This window comes from Etheostoma cragini, chromosome 5, assembly GCF_013103735.1.
Source record: "Etheostoma cragini isolate CJK2018 chromosome 5, CSU_Ecrag_1.0, whole genome shotgun sequence".
NCBI classification, from domain to species: Eukaryota; Metazoa; Chordata; class Actinopteri; order Perciformes; family Percidae; genus Etheostoma; species Etheostoma cragini.
In genome coordinates this window covers 19,500,750-19,520,225 of record NC_048411.1, presented here as the reverse complement: position 1 = coordinate 19,520,225, position 19,476 = coordinate 19,500,750, and the positions used below count along the sequence as shown (strand labels likewise).

General features: G+C 38.4%; 2 protein-coding genes across 8 annotated transcripts in view; one reads left to right on the top strand and one right to left on the bottom strand.

Moving 5' to 3' along the window:
- The window catches only part of LOC117944331 (dmX-like protein 1), a 56,771-nt gene extending 51,574 nt beyond the window's left edge, over positions 1-5,197 (top strand). For all 6 annotated transcript variants that reach the window (XM_034870999.1, XM_034871001.1, XM_034871000.1 and 3 more), the window contains one exon: positions 1,969-5,197. In XM_034870999.1, coding sequence (XP_034726890.1) covers positions 1,969-2,208 — 240 coding nt within the window. In that variant the 3' untranslated portion in view covers positions 2,209-5,197. The remainder of the gene's footprint in view (positions 1-1,968) is intronic.
- Positions 5,198-6,966: 1,769 nt separating this feature from the next.
- Positions 6,967-19,476, bottom strand: part of hsd17b4 (hydroxysteroid (17-beta) dehydrogenase 4) — a 22,493-nt gene continuing 9,983 nt past the window's right edge. For both annotated transcript variants that reach the window (XM_034872194.1, XM_034872193.1), the window contains exons 12-25: positions 19,173-19,276; positions 14,713-14,825; positions 14,505-14,628; positions 13,708-13,759; positions 12,546-12,617; positions 10,904-11,007; positions 10,752-10,817; positions 10,300-10,369; positions 9,836-9,942; positions 9,433-9,519; positions 9,210-9,296; positions 8,879-9,020; positions 8,163-8,290; positions 6,967-7,156 (exon numbers count right to left, since the gene is read on the bottom strand). In XM_034872194.1, the coding sequence (XP_034728085.1) occupies positions 7,067-7,156; positions 8,163-8,290; positions 8,879-9,020; positions 9,210-9,296; positions 9,433-9,519; positions 9,836-9,942; positions 10,300-10,369; positions 10,752-10,817; positions 10,904-11,007; positions 12,546-12,617; positions 13,708-13,759; positions 14,505-14,628; positions 14,713-14,825; positions 19,173-19,276 (1,346 nt within the window). In that variant the 3' untranslated portion in view covers positions 6,967-7,066. The remainder of the gene's footprint in view (positions 7,157-8,162; positions 8,291-8,878; positions 9,021-9,209; positions 9,297-9,432; positions 9,520-9,835; positions 9,943-10,299; positions 10,370-10,751; positions 10,818-10,903; positions 11,008-12,545; positions 12,618-13,707; positions 13,760-14,504; positions 14,629-14,712; positions 14,826-19,172; positions 19,277-19,476) is intronic.

Genomic DNA, 19,476 nt, shown 5'->3' with positions numbered 1-19,476 from the left:
GTGAGGCAGTTTGATTTTTTTTTTTTTTAAAGGTAAGAATATTTATTGACATTTGTTGATTGCTTTCAAGCTCCGGTGCAGGTAGAAGCCAAAGTGTTTTTGAGACTATCCCAGAATTTGAAGTCTGACTTTATTTCACAAAGTTATTCATTTTACATCTTTACTGGAAACAGCAAATCTAAAAATGTAGATTACAAAATTGAAGCTGTACCTGACAGAACCGTCCTGCAGGGTGTTTGGCCCCCAGGGGGGAATGTCTCTACCTCTCCTCCACGTCATCAGAAGACTGTTGCATTTATCCAAGGAGACAGGGGGCCCTATCAACGTCGTTTAAGACCAATGTCAGACTTATGATTAACCACGTGCTCAGGAGTGAATGACGGAGAACAAAGTGTCTAGAGGCCAAAGCGAGGTGACATGGGAAAAGCCAAAGGAAAGCATTTTGACTGAACAGACAGGAGATGTTATCTTCAGCTAATATATTTCCAGAGACAGCAGGTTTTTCATCTTTTTGACTTAATTATGTTGGCAAGGACCATGCAGCTGTCACTCCAAGGATGAAGCCACTGCGTCAAGCAGATGTACATGAAATGGTGCGGTGCATATCTGCTTAGAATTCAAATGACTTTCGTTCTGGATAATTGCTCACAGAAACCTCCAAAGCTGCGTGTGATGTTACTGTATATTGGCTGATTGAAAATGTACCATGTGTGAGCTGCAATTTTATAAGCTTTTAAAGTGTTTGATGAGAGTCCATGGAGGTGGAAGATTAACTAATTTGCACCGTCAATGAAACACCTTATCAAATAATAAAACTCCCAGGCTGGGAATACAAATCAAACAAAGCAAGTTGCTCAGAGCTAACACGGATAGCACAGTGGTTTCTAGGGAATATCTACACATCTTTGAAAACAGGTCACTAATGTATAGTTACATTTTTTTCAAGGCTAAACAGGAGTAAATGATGTATTTGTTTTGGGCTTTTTTCCTCGATGGTACCAGAAAGCTTGTGTATACTTTATGACTATATTTGTAAATGGGACCAAGATGTATGTTCCACCTGGTCATAAAGGAATTATCCTGCTTATACAATGGCCACCTACCAACAAAAAAATCAAAACGTAAAAAAAAAAGTTAATTTACTTATGTGACAAACTTTTAATCAATTCTTTTCTGTTTTTAGCATCATGAGCATGATCATGAGATAAAACTACTTCCTGAGAAGTAGTTTGCTAGGCAACATCTAGCTAAACAGGAAGGTGTTTTTCTTTAACATTAGGCTTCATTCTGATGTATAGTTCAAACTGTTCTGTTTAAATGAGATAACAGTACGTAGCGCTGCTCTGTCACCTGTGCAAAGTTCCCCTTTAAGAGACAAATGTTTTCCTCTCTCCCATCTCTCTACTTTCTGTTCCCTTGTGTTGACATTTATCTTTCTGGCGGTCCTCCCCTTTCTCTGCAGTTGTCCCTGAGACCTGCAGTCTACAAGCTTCGACACAGCTTACATGTATTCCTGATGTCCTCTCTTTCCTCCTCTTATCTTTACTTATTTTATTGGTTACACAAACGACCTTAGTGTAAAGCTCTTTGATTAAGCCTCACTGTTGCTGCTTTAACCAAATAATAAAAACTGGGCCATTCATTTATAAATGCAAACACCTGGGATTATACTGTCTAGCGACGATGGGTTAATCCAAACCTTCCAGCCAATCATAATCAATCATTTTCAAGGGCCGTGGTATAACAAAAAATAAACTACAGTACCCACATGCATTGTAATCATAGAGGAATGAGCTATACCAGGCTTTGCAGACAATACGTGTTGGTAGGGTTCATTGTTGGTTCAGGTCTTTTCTTGTTATTTGTTGATAGAAATACAGACGTAATCTTTAAGACGCTGCATTGTTTAAAAGAATCTCGATGCCATTTCTTTAGTTCATAAACTCCCTTCCTCCCTCCTCTCCCCAGATCTGGAGCCTGGCCACGCATTGTCTGCTCTACACCTTTCCCAACGAACACGCTCGCCAGTCCATGTTCAGGAACCTCGGCACGGGTGTCATGCAGATAGAGGTGGGACCGTCCAATCACATCTTCTCCTGCGGCGCCGACGGAACCATGAAGATGAGGTGCCTCCCCAACCGCTTTAGTGTCGCCAATAACAACAACAACCATGGCAACCTCAAGATCGATGTCAAGTTCATCGTATAGACAAATAAGGTGTACAGGCGATTTAACTGGGTAATGTGAAGTTGCCTGCACTGCTGCTGTGGAAATAGCTTAATGGACCTGGAGCAGTGGGCGTCATGCTGTGACAGAACAATGATGTTGAGTGTTATTAACCAGTGTAAATGAAGAATGGCAAATCAAGGTGGAAAAATCATAGGATTTACAGACTTTCACATCCGATGATCCGGGGGCCAAAGAATAAAACGATCACATCTGTCTCTTTGTGTGGTACGTGAACCCAAGCTGACCAATCGCAGGAGCCTCGACAAGCGTTTTAAACTGTAGTGGAAGTTTAAATTGGCATAGGGTAACAACCGAGGGCACATTTAACTAGAATAAGCTGAACAAGAGACAAAAACCCATCTGTAGATTTTCAAAAACAATTCCATCTCAGGAGGACTGAACAGCGCAAGGAGAGCCTTTTATGCACAGAAGGTGAAGCTGTAGAAGGAGCAAGAGGGTCTGAGACTCGCTGTGAAGAGTCTAAAGCTGCAGTGTTGTTCTTCTTATACAGTATTACCATATCTATTAGTTTATAATAGTAAATCGGTCATGATAGTGGAAGCAGTGTTCAGGTAGACTGTGTATAAAGTGCTAATATACAGGTGCGGTAAGTGATGCCTTCAGGGGTTTGAACGTTCTCACAAGACCGCTTCGCACAATGCAGTAAGGCCAGTGGACGTCACACAAAGCACATTATATCCAGTCACAAGGATTCCCGGCGCATTCTGGTGCTCCATATACATATTTAAACACAGGTGAGCCAGCTTGGTGGCAAAAACAGTAGACGATTCACGGTCAATCCCCAGGATTGTTCGCAGGATGTTTCATATTACTATTACTTCACATTTGGATTTTTTTTTTTAGATGTTGGGCTGACGCACTTTTCCAGCCCGACTTTAAATGAACACAGGAAACTAATTTTATAACAAACCTTGTAAGACACTAACTATGCAAAAGGCAGAAATGATGATGAGGATTGATACCTCTCATGTTAGTCTCTTAAAGGTACAGTTACAGCCAGCAGATGGTTAGCTTAGCTCCAAGACCAGAAACCGACTTTAAGCTAAGCAAACCATCTTAGCTCAAAGACTAAGCTTTTTATATCTTGTTTGTTTAGTTAAGTTTTTTTTGTCTCAATTAAACGAGCAATATATAACACGATTTCAAAGATGTTGCTAACGTTGGTCAGAGCCAAGCTAACGTTAGCCGTTTCCAGTCCAAGCTAAGCTGACCAGCTGCTTGCTAAAGCTTTATATTTATCAGATATGAAAGTGGTGTAAATCTTCCCATCCAGCGTTGACGCAAGGAAATGAAGGAGCATATTTCCTAAAACGCAAACATATTCCTTTAATCAAACTAGTAGAAATGTGTGTGAGTTTACATGTATGCCGCTACATTTTCTTTATTTTCATGGACTACCTGAATGCGCCATTGCTTTTACTCTATTTGCACATAAACATGAAGCTAAATTGTATGTAGTGTAATGAATATAACTATACGAGGCTGGGTGTCAGTAAAGCGGTCCAAGCCTTTAGTAATAAGGTTAATATATAGTACGAAGTTTGTTTATCCCGGCCTAGATGAAACCAGTGGTATATTATTATTATTATTAAGTGTCCTTAATCTCTCTGAAACTACTTCAACCATGCTGGCACAAGACTAATAATATTGATTATTGATATTAAGTAGCTTTTATTTAACAAAGCCCTCATTGGTAAGGGACACCATGAATAATACCTTTTCTGGCTGTTTTCTTCTAAGTGTTCACTATTAATAGCTCAAGAACATGTAGCCAGAAACGTTGCTGTTGACAGTGGAAAGGGGTTTGGGTGGGGCAGTTAAGTTTTAGTGAATATACTGAATTGTGTTGTGGAAATGTTTTATTCCGATAACAAAGCACTTCCCTTTTAACGACTTTCAAGCTTTCATTTTTCAATAAGGACCATGATTTAAAACTGCCTCTGAAACAACATTGTTTGCCTTGTAATAATCTTAATTTTTATTAGCGCTTTTGCTCTCTCTGGCTTGCTATTCAGTTCCTTTGTCGAGGAATTAACTTAATTTCACTTTTTTGTTATTCGATTGCTTTATAGATCACCCAAATGCAGCAAATTGCCTTCAGTACATGCTTGGTAAATGAAGGTTAGGTTGGAGTGTAATATTGTGCGTCTTCAACATGAATCAGAAGGGATTCGCGCAAACTGGCCTATAGCCGTTTAGTCTGAAGGAGCAGAATCCATGAAGCTATCTAGCCATAGAAGCTTGTTGTGCTGCTGTAGGGAAACAAATGTGCAGTACATTAACTTTGATTTCAGCGAGGATAAACTGAAGAAAATCTTTTAGATGAAGCTGATTTATTGTAGTTATGTATATACATAGATCCATAAACTAGGCTTCTCATTAGGACTGCATAATCATAAGGACTAATCATAGATATGACCGAAGCCACTTTACGAAGAAAATCATTCTGTACACAGGTATATTTATGGAATATGTTCATATTTAGGATGAGTGATGTAGGCAGATGTTAATTTCTGCTTTTTCTCCCTCTTATTCCTGATGTGGGCTTGAACGCCTGAGATTTTTGTTTCCCCCCACAAATCAAAGTGGGTGGAAATGAATGTGTACTCGTGCAGCAACTGGAGATGAAATGTTTTATTAAAGCCAAACTATATACTCCTACAGAAACTGGAGAATAAAATTGATTTTAACAAAGAAATTGTTTTTGTTTTTTCAAATACTGCTCATTTTCTTTAAGACTTGCATAACCAACAGATAAGTTTAACTCCATCAGCGTGGCAGGTCGCGGCTGTTGCATAATGACATTAAACAAACATCACGTTCTTTTTTTTGTCCTCAATCTTGCAAATGTGAATTTGATCAGATAATTCTAATTTTAATAATAAAGATGTGTAAATCAATGTATATACAATATTTACCTATGTAATAACGAAATTATGGAACATGAGCAGGCGATCATCAGTGCATTTGTGCGAAATAAAACCTCAAACTTAAAATTACTTACAAGTATATTTAACTTTTGATGCGACAATTATGGTTCATAGTAGTAAGCATTACAAATTTAAACTGTTTCCATTGGAGCAAACTAAATCCTTGACATTTATCAAAGCTGATTCAGTAATGCAGCGTATATCATTTTCACAGCTAGTTTACAGTTCACGATGTCTCTGATCTGATTGCGTGTGGAGTAGTATGAAACCAGCAGCATTGCTCACATGCGCAAAAACAAAACTTGGACCTTTTTCATATAAGCGCTGCTCCTTAGTGCTACTAGTGGTCAAAAACTCCACAGGGGACCTCTAACCTGCAACGACTGTTTTGTTTTGGCCGCGGAAACAAGTTGTGAACACAACTTTGATATATTTCCACTTTTAGGTTGATGTTATGAACTTGATAATGAATAGTTTGGCACACAACAATTTACACAACCAGCACTTACGTAGTAAGTCCAGTAGAATTCACTGTTTCAACAACTCCTGAAGGAAAATACTTCTCTTAAAGGGGAACTATGCAGGTTTTTTTTTAGCTTAATTTGCTAACTGAACAACATTTGAGCTATGGGGATGGTTATGACTTTTTTTTAAGTGTAACGGTGATCATCTTGCTCCCCCCTAGCACCTGTTAGCCGAAAAAACACCCTTGCAATTTTGGGCCGACGGCCTCAGCGTTAGGAAGTTTTGCGTGATATCAGGTGTTGTGATGTAACAAATTCCTTCACGGCACTGCACACATACGCCCGTTCAGGAACCGGCCAACAAGGTAGGAGTTTTTCACACTATCGTCATGGCTGAGCCGGAAAAAAAAAAAGTAAACATAGGAGCTGCCAAATATCTATTCCGAAGCTGTAGGCGGAGCTTTATAGAGAAACCTGTGAGAAAACATGAACAACACAGAAATGGCCAAAACTGCATAGCACCCCTTTAAGTTTGCTTCACAATGTTCAAAAAGCTAGTTGCTTACTGTGTCTGCAGTTGGGTACTGAGCAGGTACTGCACTCTGCGATTTTAGTTTTTTTTTTAAACAGAACACAACGCTATGAGAGTGACCCAAACACAGATAAACAAGCTGAAACTCACTATACAGCTCTGTGAGGGCGAGGAGAGCTGCTAATTCTCTGTAGATTCATCATAATGAGAGACTGTCATTTGATATATTATAAAAATATCAATTGTATCCACCTTAATTACCATCCTTAGTGCAGCAGTATCAAACATACAGTACAGAAATGAGCTTAGAGTCTGAAGTCATTTATTCTCATAGAAGAAGAATCATTGCATTTCTTTACAGTTGTCATAAAAATGAAGTGAAAATCATTTTTCATCTTACTAGGGTTGTGTTGAGATGGCAGTCTCAGGTACATACAGTTAATTTATACTACAAGCTATAGTTAACAGTTTGAGTTAACAGACTGAAAATTAGTTATTGTAATGAAAAAATTGTTTATAAACTTCTACTGGATTTCTAATTTGGATATTCAAAGGCAGGTGTGTTAAGTGCACATTTAGCAGGGACGGACCACATCGCTTCTAACCAGCTGCAATGACACTAATTATTGCTTTTAACAAAAATTAGTTTCCTTTCCGGTGGTCAAAGTATTCCCGGGATTCATATGATACAATGAAGAATCACAATAATCATGATCAAGTATTAGAAAGGTTAATGTACAGAATTCATTCTGAAGCCGTAATCATCTTACTGGGTGATTTTTTTTTTAAAAATCTTTTCCCTGGAGAGGCAAAGCATGTGAGTCCACAGCCGGAGAGAGCAGGTAGATTGGTTAGTTTTCTAGTGTCATCTGATTGGTTGGCTGAGGCGCTCACAGCTTGGCATAGTCTTTCAGGATGACCTCCAGCTTCTGACTCAGCATGATATTCCCTCGAACCTTCAGCTTGCCGGAGAAGAACGCCTGGAAAAAATGACATGGTGGAGTACATTTTATTTTCGATAAAGCAGTAGGTCTCTTCTGATTCCTAGCTAGTTTGGCTGGTAGTTGTTTTCGAGTGCACAGGGAGTGAGATGGAGCCAAGACGCCTGCAGCTAACACTTCATACAAATGAAAAAGCAACAAGCCAAGGCAAAAGAAAGCATGTGACAACTGTTGCTCTAGCAGCAGAACATTGAAATAATATTAATTTCCATAAGGCTCAGAGCTGAGAGGTGCACCAGAAAAAGTCTCTTTACTGGCCGAGCTCGACGGTGGATGTGTGCCGCTTTCCACGGCTAGAATCAGCCGGTGGACGGCGATTAGGACGACCCCGGGTGACAGTTTGCTGTGTCCTTTTTTTTTCTTTTTTTTTAACTCTACCAACTTATCTTTCACCAGCTGCTCTTTTCATCATAGGCGAGGCTGGAAGAACACCCTGCCTGAGGGAGCTTCAGCACCGCAGCCTGTTGACGCTCTTTGTAAAGAGAACCCACACGCACACACACACACACGCACACACACTAGCCTCAGATCAATATCAAGCGCCCCAGGAAGCATATACATTCTGTACGGATGAGATGCGACGGACATAACAAGTAGTGTCGATTGATTACCCGCGCTGAGTGCTTTCTGAACTTTGTTTGACGGATCATTTTATTTGCTTCTTTTCTGACATGAGATTAAAAGAAAAGTCGTTACAAGTTAAAGGGCTCTTCAAAAGCACTTTTGCTTTTATTAATCTGTACAGAATGGGATTTTAACATCGGAAAACAACGGGATTTCAAATATGAGGTTACGTTTTAGCTTCTGTTCTGCTAAACTTTAATTAAATGCTCCCTTTGTGAGCATTAATGTAAAGCAGGCGGTACTGTGATACACTGTGGCTGTATAAATAGGGCTTTCACATGAAGAAAAAAAAGAAGGAAATAACCCTTTTATTAAATTGGATTAATGCGAACTGAGTAGGTCTAACTAGTCATTTGTTTACCTTCTGTGGGTTGAGTTTTCCCTGCACAACCTCCATGAAGTCTTCATCTGACACGGTGAAGGTCACATCCGCCTTCCCACTGTAAGGGCCTCTGTGCAAGGAGCCGCTGCCGTTTTTCAGATCGATGGCTGGGGGGGGGGGGGGGGGGACAGAACAGAGAGTTATTCGGTCTTTTACGCTGATGTTGTCCAAGTTTGAAGTGTTTATTTGATAGCTTGTTATCAAAATATCCGTCTGGGTTATATTAACTTGTTGACTGTACAGCTCACACAGAAAGCTAAATCCAGTTTAGCAAATCTGGGCCAGAATTTAACATGTTACCCTCCTGCCAGGGATACAGGTTTCCAAAAATGTTTCAGTTTTTAATATATCCTACACATATGAAACATACGTAATATATTCTCTCAGCTCTCACGTACCATAAACTCCCTCTGGGCTCTCCACACATCTGAGCATTTCATCTAATCCATTGACTTACTACTGCAGTGATTTTATTAATGAGCCTTTTATTTCATTCTGTATTACCTGCATACAATCAGAACTTTTAATGTCTTTATAATTTTACTGTTTGGATGTTTTTTATGCTGCCTTAATGCAAAAATATTGTTGCAAACTTTGTTAGACAAGAATGATCTAAACAGATTTCTTTTTTTTCCACAATGCACAATGAACTGGTGGTGTGTTCAATGCGTTTGTACAGCTTTCAGTATACGTACTCCACTGTGCAGCAGGGTTCTTGCCGGCTTTGGTGATCTCCCAGCTGAACACAGCATTCACCTTCTTCACCATCTCTGAGCCAATGTCTTTGATCCGACGGCCGATCTCTGCAAACACCAGCTCGCTCTGAAGGTCCCCTCCCTGCACAAAAGGTAGAAAGAAAAGAAACATATTTGGAAATCTATGTTAATGTCACAGATTTGACAAAGTACAATTAACTTTGGATCAATTATGGACTGAACTACAAGAAAATGAGATACAGGGCTCAATGAAGGCATTTCATTAAAAGGAAGAATGTTGTTTGAATTGAACGTTTTCAGACTGACGTACTTGAGGAGGATTTTCCGGAGAAGCCTCTGATGTGCCGTGTAAATCTACATAGGCCCCAGCTAGCACAACAGCATCAGTCTCCTTCACCTGGACACAAGAGCAGAGCGTGGGTCAGAACGACGCATGCAGAACTTTAACAAAAGAACAGCACTGGAATCATGAGGTCAGACTCATTGATCCACAAATCTGTCGTGAGCATTAATAATCCACACAAAACACTGACTTTGCACTGCAGGTGAATTCTGTTGCCTTCCTTCCACATCTCAGTCTGAAGTGACTGACCTGGCATCACCGGCTTTGCAAAGCGAACCTGACACAGAGAAACAGGATTAAGAGATAGCGGTGGAGTCGATGGATCTGTTTATGAATGACCTTTTGGGTACTAGGTGGAGGAGGAGGAGGGGGGTGCGATCAAGGAAGGCTTGTATCAAGTTGTTGTCACAACTTAGAATTCCTCATGGCGGCGACAGAAACTACACACTATAGCTTAAAAAATCCCCAAATGAATCAACAAATTATCGCGAACATGCCACTAAAGAACACACCCGTCATACTGACTGGTCCTTGCATGAGGCCCAATGACACTTACAATATATGGCCGGGTTTAAATCTCAGGTAATGCTTACCTTGATGGCCTTGAATCTGGAGGGGTCGTTACCGGCATACTGCTTGAGCACATGTCTCGCCGCAAAGCCAAATGAGCACAAGCCGTGCAGGATGGGAGCCTTGAAGCCTGGTCAAAGAGCATTTATAAGTGTAGCATGTTTAAGTATAAATGAGATCAAAACACAACACTCCACCTAAAATCCTATGGAAAGATTTTGTCTTGGCCTAAATTAATTAAAAAGGCATTTTTGACAGAAACATCACACATTGGGCGCTCAGTTGGTGGAGCGCGCGCCCATATATAGAGGCTAACTCCTCGACACAGCAGCCGCGGGTCCGACTCCGACCCGCGGCCCTTTGCTGCATGTCGTTCCCCCCCCTCTCTCTTCAGCTAAAAGCCTAAAATGCCCCAAAACTAATGTTAAAGGACAAAAAGAAGAAAAGAAAACGACAGTTGAACCACAATGGAGCTGCAGACTCTCACCTCCCATGGCAGCAAAGCTGGGGTCTATATGGAGAGGGTTCCAGTCTCCACTCAACCTGTACAAGGCCGCCTGTAACCGTAGGGGAAACGGATATTGTTTAGGTCTATATCTAATTCATAAACCCCTGAACTTTTCATACACAGATGTGGGATGAAATTAAATTATCATGAAGGCAACAGAAGAGATACTTAAAATAAGAATGTCTTTGAAGTGATACAGTTGCAGTCATATTAAATTGCTCAAGGGATTTCCTTTTTTTATTCCGCCATTCCTTTTATTTTCTGCTGCATCATACAGTCTGAGTTCTTTTTTTTGTTTTTTTCCTCAACACGTCTTTACATTTTGTCTAAAACGTTATTTCAGAGGCACGCAACAATATGTCCTGTTTTCACCCACATATCATCAGTGCAGCTGATTTATTCTGCAGCTAAACCCACACAGACACACTCACTTGGTCTCTTGTGGTGGAATCAATCACCACCGCATCTGGTGCCCGTTTAGGCGGAGGCAGAGGAGCCTGAAGGAAAGAAAAACAAATCACATATGAGGCAGCAGTAACTTCCAATGTATTATTTAAAAAAAACTCAAACACGGAATACGTACTCTGGTTTTCTCCGAAGTTCTTTTCCCTCCAAACCCTCCAGCTCCGACCACAAACACCGAAAACTGGTTGTAGCAGATCAGCTCGTCGCCGCTGTAGGTGTTCACTGTAAAGCAGCATGAATGTGGCATTCGAACTGGATTCATGTTGTAAAAAGTATTCTTTATTCATGTAAAAGCAGCAATATCAAGTTAAAAATAACGGTACATCACAAGTTAAAGTCCTGCATAAAAACTTCTAAGTACAAAGGTATTATTAGGAGAAAAAACACCCAACGCTTCAGAAGTACTCATGCAGCACACTATATAATGTCTCTGAAATGTAGTTGAATAAAAGTATTGAGTAGTAAAAAAAAGAAATGCTTAACAGCTGTGTTGTCCTAAGGTCAAATTTGACCCGTTTTCTATGTTTTTCTATATCAGAAATATGAGTTTCTTTCAAGCAAATAGCCCCAAAGTAAAATTAGTGCATGGCTGTACTGTTTTTACAGGTAAAATTAATGATTGCTGTCATTGAATTTGGGTGTTTTATTCTATTTTTTTAGCATTTGAAAAAAACTGTTTAATATAGTTTCAAAACAGCATCCTGACCAAACTTGGACACACACCTGCCGGTGGTCCGCTCAACATCCTCTGATCTTAACTATTAGTGACATCCTCATATTTTATGAAAATGATTTTTGCTATAATGTCGTATAAATTAGGTTTATTGACCATGAATAAATAAATAAAATTTAAAGTGACAAAAAATCATTAAAGAAAAAAGCATCGGAAAAAGCAACAAAAACATTAGGACAGAGAAAGTACTAAAGTTCATGTTACAGTTTTAAATACAGGAGAAGTTCCTTTACTTTACTATTTGTTATTAATGAACTTTAAGCCAATGTCTCGTCACGTTTCAGAATGCTAAATCCACCACTGTGCGGTGCACGTTGACTACAGTGGGGCGAAAGTAACTTAAATCAGTTAGTTTTCATCCATTGCCTGGCAATCACTTTGAACGGCACTCAACACAATTCCACTTATGACATTACATATAACAATAAACACAGTGAGGAGAACGCCTGCTTCAACCACATTTCCCGATTACATTTTTAGTAAAATTAGATTAGGGAAGCTGACTGTGAAGGGACAATTAGCAGCTGTCGGAAGGAATCAAATCCAGGCTCCTGTCAGCGTACTGGCTGCCTAATTTCATTAGGTCAATTCAAAATACAACCAGGCACGAAGACAAACAAAGCTGCTCCTGCTGGACGTTACTGCGATGTGTTGTCTCACCCAAAAATAACTTGGTTTTCACTCTAGGAGGATAACAGCAGCTGACTGGTTTAGTGTGTATAAAGAAATTACATCCCTGTGTGAATCCTCAGGGAGCTGTTGGTCCCATGTTATTTGTTTTAAGGCAGATTAATTATAGATCAGAGTAGTTCTATCATCCATCTCTATGGAATTGTCAAACAGAAACATAGGAGCCGATCAAAGTCCATAATTTCAATCCCGGCAGACACAGACTAGAAATTAACTTGCTTTAATTCTGAGAGGCAACTTTCAGGAAATGACCCATTAAAGTGATGAAAAGAAATGAATGTGGAATAAATACACTATATGATCAAAGTTGTGCACCCTGGAGGGAAAAGAAACTCACCGTCCAAGAGGATGACAGCTCCAGATCCTTTGTCCAACACGTCTGCTATGGTGCACTCAGAGGTAAGTGTACCTGAAAAGGTATTTTTACACATTTACATTCTACATTAGTATCGTTTTAAAGTCATGTAATCGTTCTTTAGTCCTGTAAATACTTAATATTACTAAACTAGCTCTGTACTTAATGACATGACATTGCATTATGCAGTGCACATGCATTATCTCTATGTTGGAGTCCTAGAGTTAATGGACTTGTTTGAAAAGTCCATCTGACATTTAACAACACTTGGTGCTGTTTTCAAGGTATTGACTCATCTCCTTGACTGATTTCTCTTCTTCATCTTACATTATAGTTAACTGAACAATTTTGGGTTTTGCACTGTCATATAAAAAATAGTTGTTTCAAGACATCACCTTATGATGTGGGAAAATAAGACATTATTTGACGTCTTAAAGACCAAACTAATTTTTCTATCACAATTAATCTTCAGATTCATTATTTCAATCAAATGTTAGCTGCAGTCCTTATCAGTATAACACAAGAAAATGTGTGTGAAAATATAAAACAATGGAAAGTAACATACCAGTTTTAAATGTGGTTCAATTTGTACAAATCATGTCTGGCTACCATCTTTGTTTAAAATTAAAAAAACAGAGTCACAATTTGAAGAAAATGTACAGTATAGATGGTTACATCTGCAAAAAAAAAGCAGTAATGTGTTGTTAATCGACCTTCTGGTTTGATTAATTTTCAGGGATTTATCTTTTAGAAAAATAAAAGCTTAGCTCTGTAACTTTGCTGTAATGATAATTCATGAGAGGCACAAACTGGGGCCACGCTGTTACATACAGGGTAGTCTTTTTCTTAGTTTGGATATGCTATTATAAGATGTATAATAAAAAATCCATCACGGCTTCAGGGGACAACAAGCCCAAATTTGAGATCCTTTATAGAGGCATCATAAAAAAAGGCTTTGCAAAGACCTAGAGAATCATCTATTATACTCAGGCTGCTCCCAGTTATACAACATGCTACGTACACTAACATTAATCCAGGCAGAGGCTCTAAAATGGCATTTCTTGCACTTATTATAATACAAAAAAATCTATCTTGCTAATAGACAATGCATTGAATGTATTTTTAATAGCAAAGAAGGACATACCTGAGGTTGGTAAAGGTTTGTAAAGCTCCAGATACTGCTCTCCATGCAATACCTGACACACAACATTAGAACAGCTGTGATATAGAATCATACCGATTAGCATGAGTAATGTGTGCCGTACTGTAATACACCATATGGATACATATATGCACATGAGCACACATCAAACATGTAGACTCTAGAGCCCGACCGATATATCAGCGGGGCAATATTATCAGCAAATATTAGACATTTTCTAAACTATCGCTATTGGCATTTATAATGGCCGACAAGAAATACATTTAAAAAATATATATATTATATTAAATATTCATTCATCAGAATTATTTATGACAAATTATTCTTATAAATGAATATTTAAAAAATGTAATACGGACAGTCAACCATGTTATGAGTGTTGGCGTTGCACTGTTTGTCCACCAGTGGGCGCTCTACAACGTCCCTGTTGGCAACACTGATTTCTTTTTGTGTGTGTTTTTGTTCAAAGGACTTTAAGTTTCATATCTTAAGTTTGTATTTTTATACAATTTATTTACCAGAACTTTTATTTATTTTGATGTTCCTCTGTTCTGTTGTGACAATAAAACAAATATTTATATTATTTTAGGGAGTTCTAATGAATACAATTTTTATTTTTAAATACAGTACATATCGGACGACATATCGGAATATTGAATTTTTAAATAAACCAAATATTTGTATCGGTATCGGCCTTAAAAATCCGTTATCGGTTGGGCTCTAATTCACTCACATAAATACAGACATGTACATACATACAGACATGGATGTTGCCTGACCTGAGTAAAATCTATGTTGAGTCCCGGGATTGAGCTCAGCCCACCATCCATCATGGCTGCCTGGGAAGTAATGACCCCAAAGGTGGGGAGACAGCTGAAGTCTTCATGACCTTCATACAGGAATCTATATAACAATGTTAAGAGTTACACAGGTTGACTTTTTTGGACTTTTTTTTTTTTATTAAAATAAACATACACAGATACACACCTCAGATGGTCTGGGTCCTTTGTGGACATGCCGACCCCCAATGCATAGAGAATACACTGGGTGTGGGTGAAGGTGAACGTGCTCGGTGGTAGTTTTTGTCCCACTGCCTCAGTCTGAGAGTAGAGAGGAGAGTTGACTTTGTCAGCTTTTCGACATAACAAGATATTTAGGGCAGAAAAAAAAAAGGTATCCTGTAATTTAGACCAAGGAAAATGATTATGCAATTTGCAGGGTTTGCAGAAAAGTTACAAAGTTCACACCATGGTAGATTAGCTCCCCCAGAAAAATCCCTGAATATAAATGCTTTAATAAACACTGCGCATACAGTCAGAGCAAATTAATCAATCTTACCATACCACAGAGGTGGAACATATTAATTCATGTTTATAGGGCACCTTTTTAAACAGTTATAGAGTGCTCTAGGGATGACAATGCCGGTCGGTCTGTCGGTTGGTCCCCCACTTTGGTCCAGACTAAAATATCTCAGCAACTATTAAGTAGTAATTGTCATGAAATGTTGTTTCATTCATTATCAGGACGGTTGGGTGACGCTTGCGTTGGCGATCCCATGACTTTTCCTCTGTCTAGCAACACCGGTAGGTTAAGTTTTTCACTTATATACCTAAATATCTGCTGAATGGATTTGCACAAAACATAAATCCATGGTTCCCAGATGATTAATTCTAATTACTTTGTGTATCCCTTGTCATGCTAAACTAAGATGTCTGCATGCAAACTTTAGCATTTAGCTCAAAGCACAGCAGTGCCTAAATAGCATGTACTTGTTAAGAAACAAAAACCGTAAAAGCAATAAAAAACACTGAGCAATAGGAGATTTTGTTTTTTTTAATTTTAATAATTCAGAGAAAAGAATAAGATAGTATAGACAGATATAAGGAAAGCAAAAAAAAGCAAAAATCTAAAAAGCTGCAAAAAGAGTTGGCACAACTGCATGCCTGCACCTGTGGGATTTCATAGTTAAGAGGAATCCGCAGTTCAAAAAGATACCCCAGGGCCGGACCCAGCAGAGCTTTGTGAGTGATCAGCACAATTTTAAAACGGATCCTGAACTTGATTGGTGGCCGGGGCAGGGAGGCCAGATATGGAGCAATGTTTAATTTGTGCTTGCACTTCTGTTAACGAGCAGCCTGAAGATGGGCAGAACAGAGCGTCGCTGTAATCAAGTGTTAATGACATAAAGTCCCGAATGCCTTTTAAGGCTCAGGAAGGGGGAGCCTTTAGTTGTATTGGAAGTGTTTTGGGGATCTCAAGAAACCGGCACATACCAAACTCATTACGAAATAAAAACCATCTTTTTTAATTCTTAGCACTCATTTCTACATCAATTTCAAAAGGATTTTCCTTTGTCTTTGATGTCTTCCTTATTTCTTGTGGTCTTTTTTATATAATTTTTCCTCATAAGATACTGTATGTTGAAGCATTATTACAGTTTATTTACAAGGTCCTAGCCAGGAGATTAAAAATACTAAACAGTCATGTATTGACTGTTTTATATTTTATTTCCAGGTATTCAGTTAGCTCTTCAATTACATTTTCTGCAATTTTCATCTGGAAATAAACAACTCCTCTTATATTTAGCATGGTTAACTAAATTGCAACTAAAAGTAAGTATCTAAGAACACTGTCTCCGTTTTCGCTACATAAGCACAGAGTTACATAGTTCCTTCCAAGTAACTGGACTACGCAACCGGTTTATTAAATGTCAGAATGGTGAAAACTGTCAATCACAATTTTCTAAATCTAAAAGTCACATCTTACCATTGCTTGTTTGGTTTAACCAATAGTCCAAAACCCAAAATATATTAATTTTGATCACACAAACCAGAGAAAAGCAACACATCTTCACAATTCAGACAATGGAACTGAAGCAATTTAGGTATGTATTGCTTAAAATATGACAAATAATTGATCAATTGTTAAAATAGCCATTGATAACTTTATGCCAATAAACAATTAATTGACTTATCATTTCAGCTCTTCTCTGTATTTGTGTTACCAGAAGATATCTTTTTTTTTTTGACGTACAGTACAGCAAAGCCTAATAGTAAGTAAGTTAATTAATTAAGCTAAGTAAAGTAGTAATCTTGTGTAAAGTGGGCAAATATACATCATTGACATGACTACTGATCAACAAACAAAAACTGCCTAATGTTAACCACCACTACGTAAATAATTTTTAAAAATTGACTTGCTTATAAACATTCCATAAAGAGAATACAACTGCATGACACACAAGCGTGTGTGAGTGTACAGAGCAATGCCAACCTTGGTAGAGGTAATGTTATACTTTGCACGAAATTAAGTAAATATAAGCAAAGGAGTAGCACAGTGTGGCATAATTTAAGCAATATGTGCACAAGACAATAACAAGGACAAAGTCACATGCACACAAGATGGTAGTAGAAACGAAAACACACACACACACACACAATCAGAGAGCACCTAATTATGTATGACAATAAGTGTGTTGCACAAAAAGGATTTAAGTACTACATGACTAGCCTAACAAAACACACAGCTTTGAAAGAATGCTCCACTGTTAGAAAGGACACCTGTTTAAGAAACACAGCAGAGAGAACGCTGACACACGAGACAGAGTGTACATCCTTTAACACCGTAGGTACTGACTCATGATACTATTAAAGCAGGATAGTTATGCCTCACAGAATGTAAGAGGGTTCATCAAAAGTAAGTAACATCTCAGTTAAAAGTGTTAATATCTAGTTTTAACCATGAGGTATAATAATTGTATTATTCCCATTTCAACACATTTTTAACCTGCGTTATGCTTCAATTTCATCTCATTTTATACTTTAGGTTTTTGAGGGTTCCTGAGTGTGAATCATTGTTGTTTTGTGTTGCTTTTTGATATTTTGGCTGTGTGTTACGTGTAGGTTGTTCTATGACAGAATAAAACCCAACATTACCAACCGATCATGTTGATTAATACATAGGATTACATGATCATATTACCAAACACATTATTCTTTCTTTTAATAATCGCTTTGGATGCCATTTTTGCCTTTTTACTGACAGTGTGACAAAAGTGAAATAGACAGGAAAGATGGGGAGAGATACGTTTCCCAGCTGGAAGCAAACCATCGACATTACTGTAATATGGATGGATTATAACCCCACTGTGCATAATTTTGATACCAGTCCAGTAACAGTTTCACACCATTGCTGCCTGATGCTGATAAGATAACAATACATTTTGCACCAGCAGCCTCCATACTGCACCAATCGAAGCATTTATCCTGAAAAAACTTTCATTCATTGAATTGTGCTAATTCTGATGATTAATCAACCGTGACTTTTATAATGTGGCGACAACACGCTACAGAATAATAGAAATAACAGATTGTAAATCTGTTGACATAGTCTCATGAGATCATGCTACAAACTCCTAATCTTAAACATTTTTTTGTGGCTAATTATTTCGTGTGATACAATTATATATTTGGCTCAATGTTTTATTCCAGCCACTCAGCCATGTGTGAGCTGTAACCAGTTCATATTCTGTGATTCAATGATTGGGAAGACAGTGACGTGAAGGAGGACCCATCCAGAGAGCTGTCGCTGCAATATTGTCCTCTGATGTCTTTGTTACATCGCCTTTTAAAAGCTAGTCTGAGTTGACACTTGTCTGCTGTAAATATGAAACGGTGATACACTAAACATCAAAGTACTTATGTATGTTGTAGGAGCTTAGCTGAGAAGGTTCATATTGTTTCTGACTAAGTACAGTGTGGTGGTATTAAAAAAATCATGATTTGCCGTGTTTGAAACGGTCTGAGATTATACAGCTCCGCGCTTTCAAAAGCCATCATCAACCAACCGTTCTTCTCGTAGGAGGAATGATGGAGTATAAGCAAAAAAAGTGGAGAGAAACATGGGTGAAAAGAACTTCAGAGTGCAGAAAATAATGAAGGAATAAAGGTGAATGTCAAAAGGAGCAGGAGGACAGGTGAAGGGGACAAGTAAGATGCACTAAGTGAGACAGAAAAACAGTGTAGTACAAAAGGGGACAGGTGTAGGCAAATTATAATCAGTTACGTTAAAAATATTGTTTTCTATAAATAGGAATTCCTTTCTTTGTGTATCCCAGTCTGATATGCAGTCGATATCCATTCTGTTAAACTAAAGACGTTATCCCATAGATTGAAATCTCTTTTGCAATTATATTGGCAATGTATGGAAACATGATGGAAAACCAGTAGGGACGATATGACGATATGTTTTTTTAGTACTTGCCAGCAGTACATAACAATTCCTAATGATGGAATGCATCAAATTAATGCAACCTGGACCCATATAATTGACTGAATGGATAATAAGTAGAATGAATGGACGTTTTAATTACATAAAAATGGATAATTCAATTATTTGAAGACCTGCGGATACCCTTTCTAAGAAATAAAAGCAATGTCTCTACTTACAGGATTGATCCCTGAAGCAGAGGCGGCAGCAGCTGTTGGATTGGCACTGACTTCTTCCTCCGATTCCACTCGAGACAGCACATCCACAACGGACTGCAGAGACTCTATACAAAGGTGAGAGGCGACAGATGAGTAGTACACCAGAACGAGACACAGGAAGATGGACTAATAAATAAAATAAAATAAAATAATTCAGTGCCACATTGCAGCTTAGGGATGTGAATCTCTGATATACAGTGGGTACGGAAAGTATTCAGACCCCTTTAAATTTTTCACTCTTTGTTTCATTGCAGCCATTTTCCAA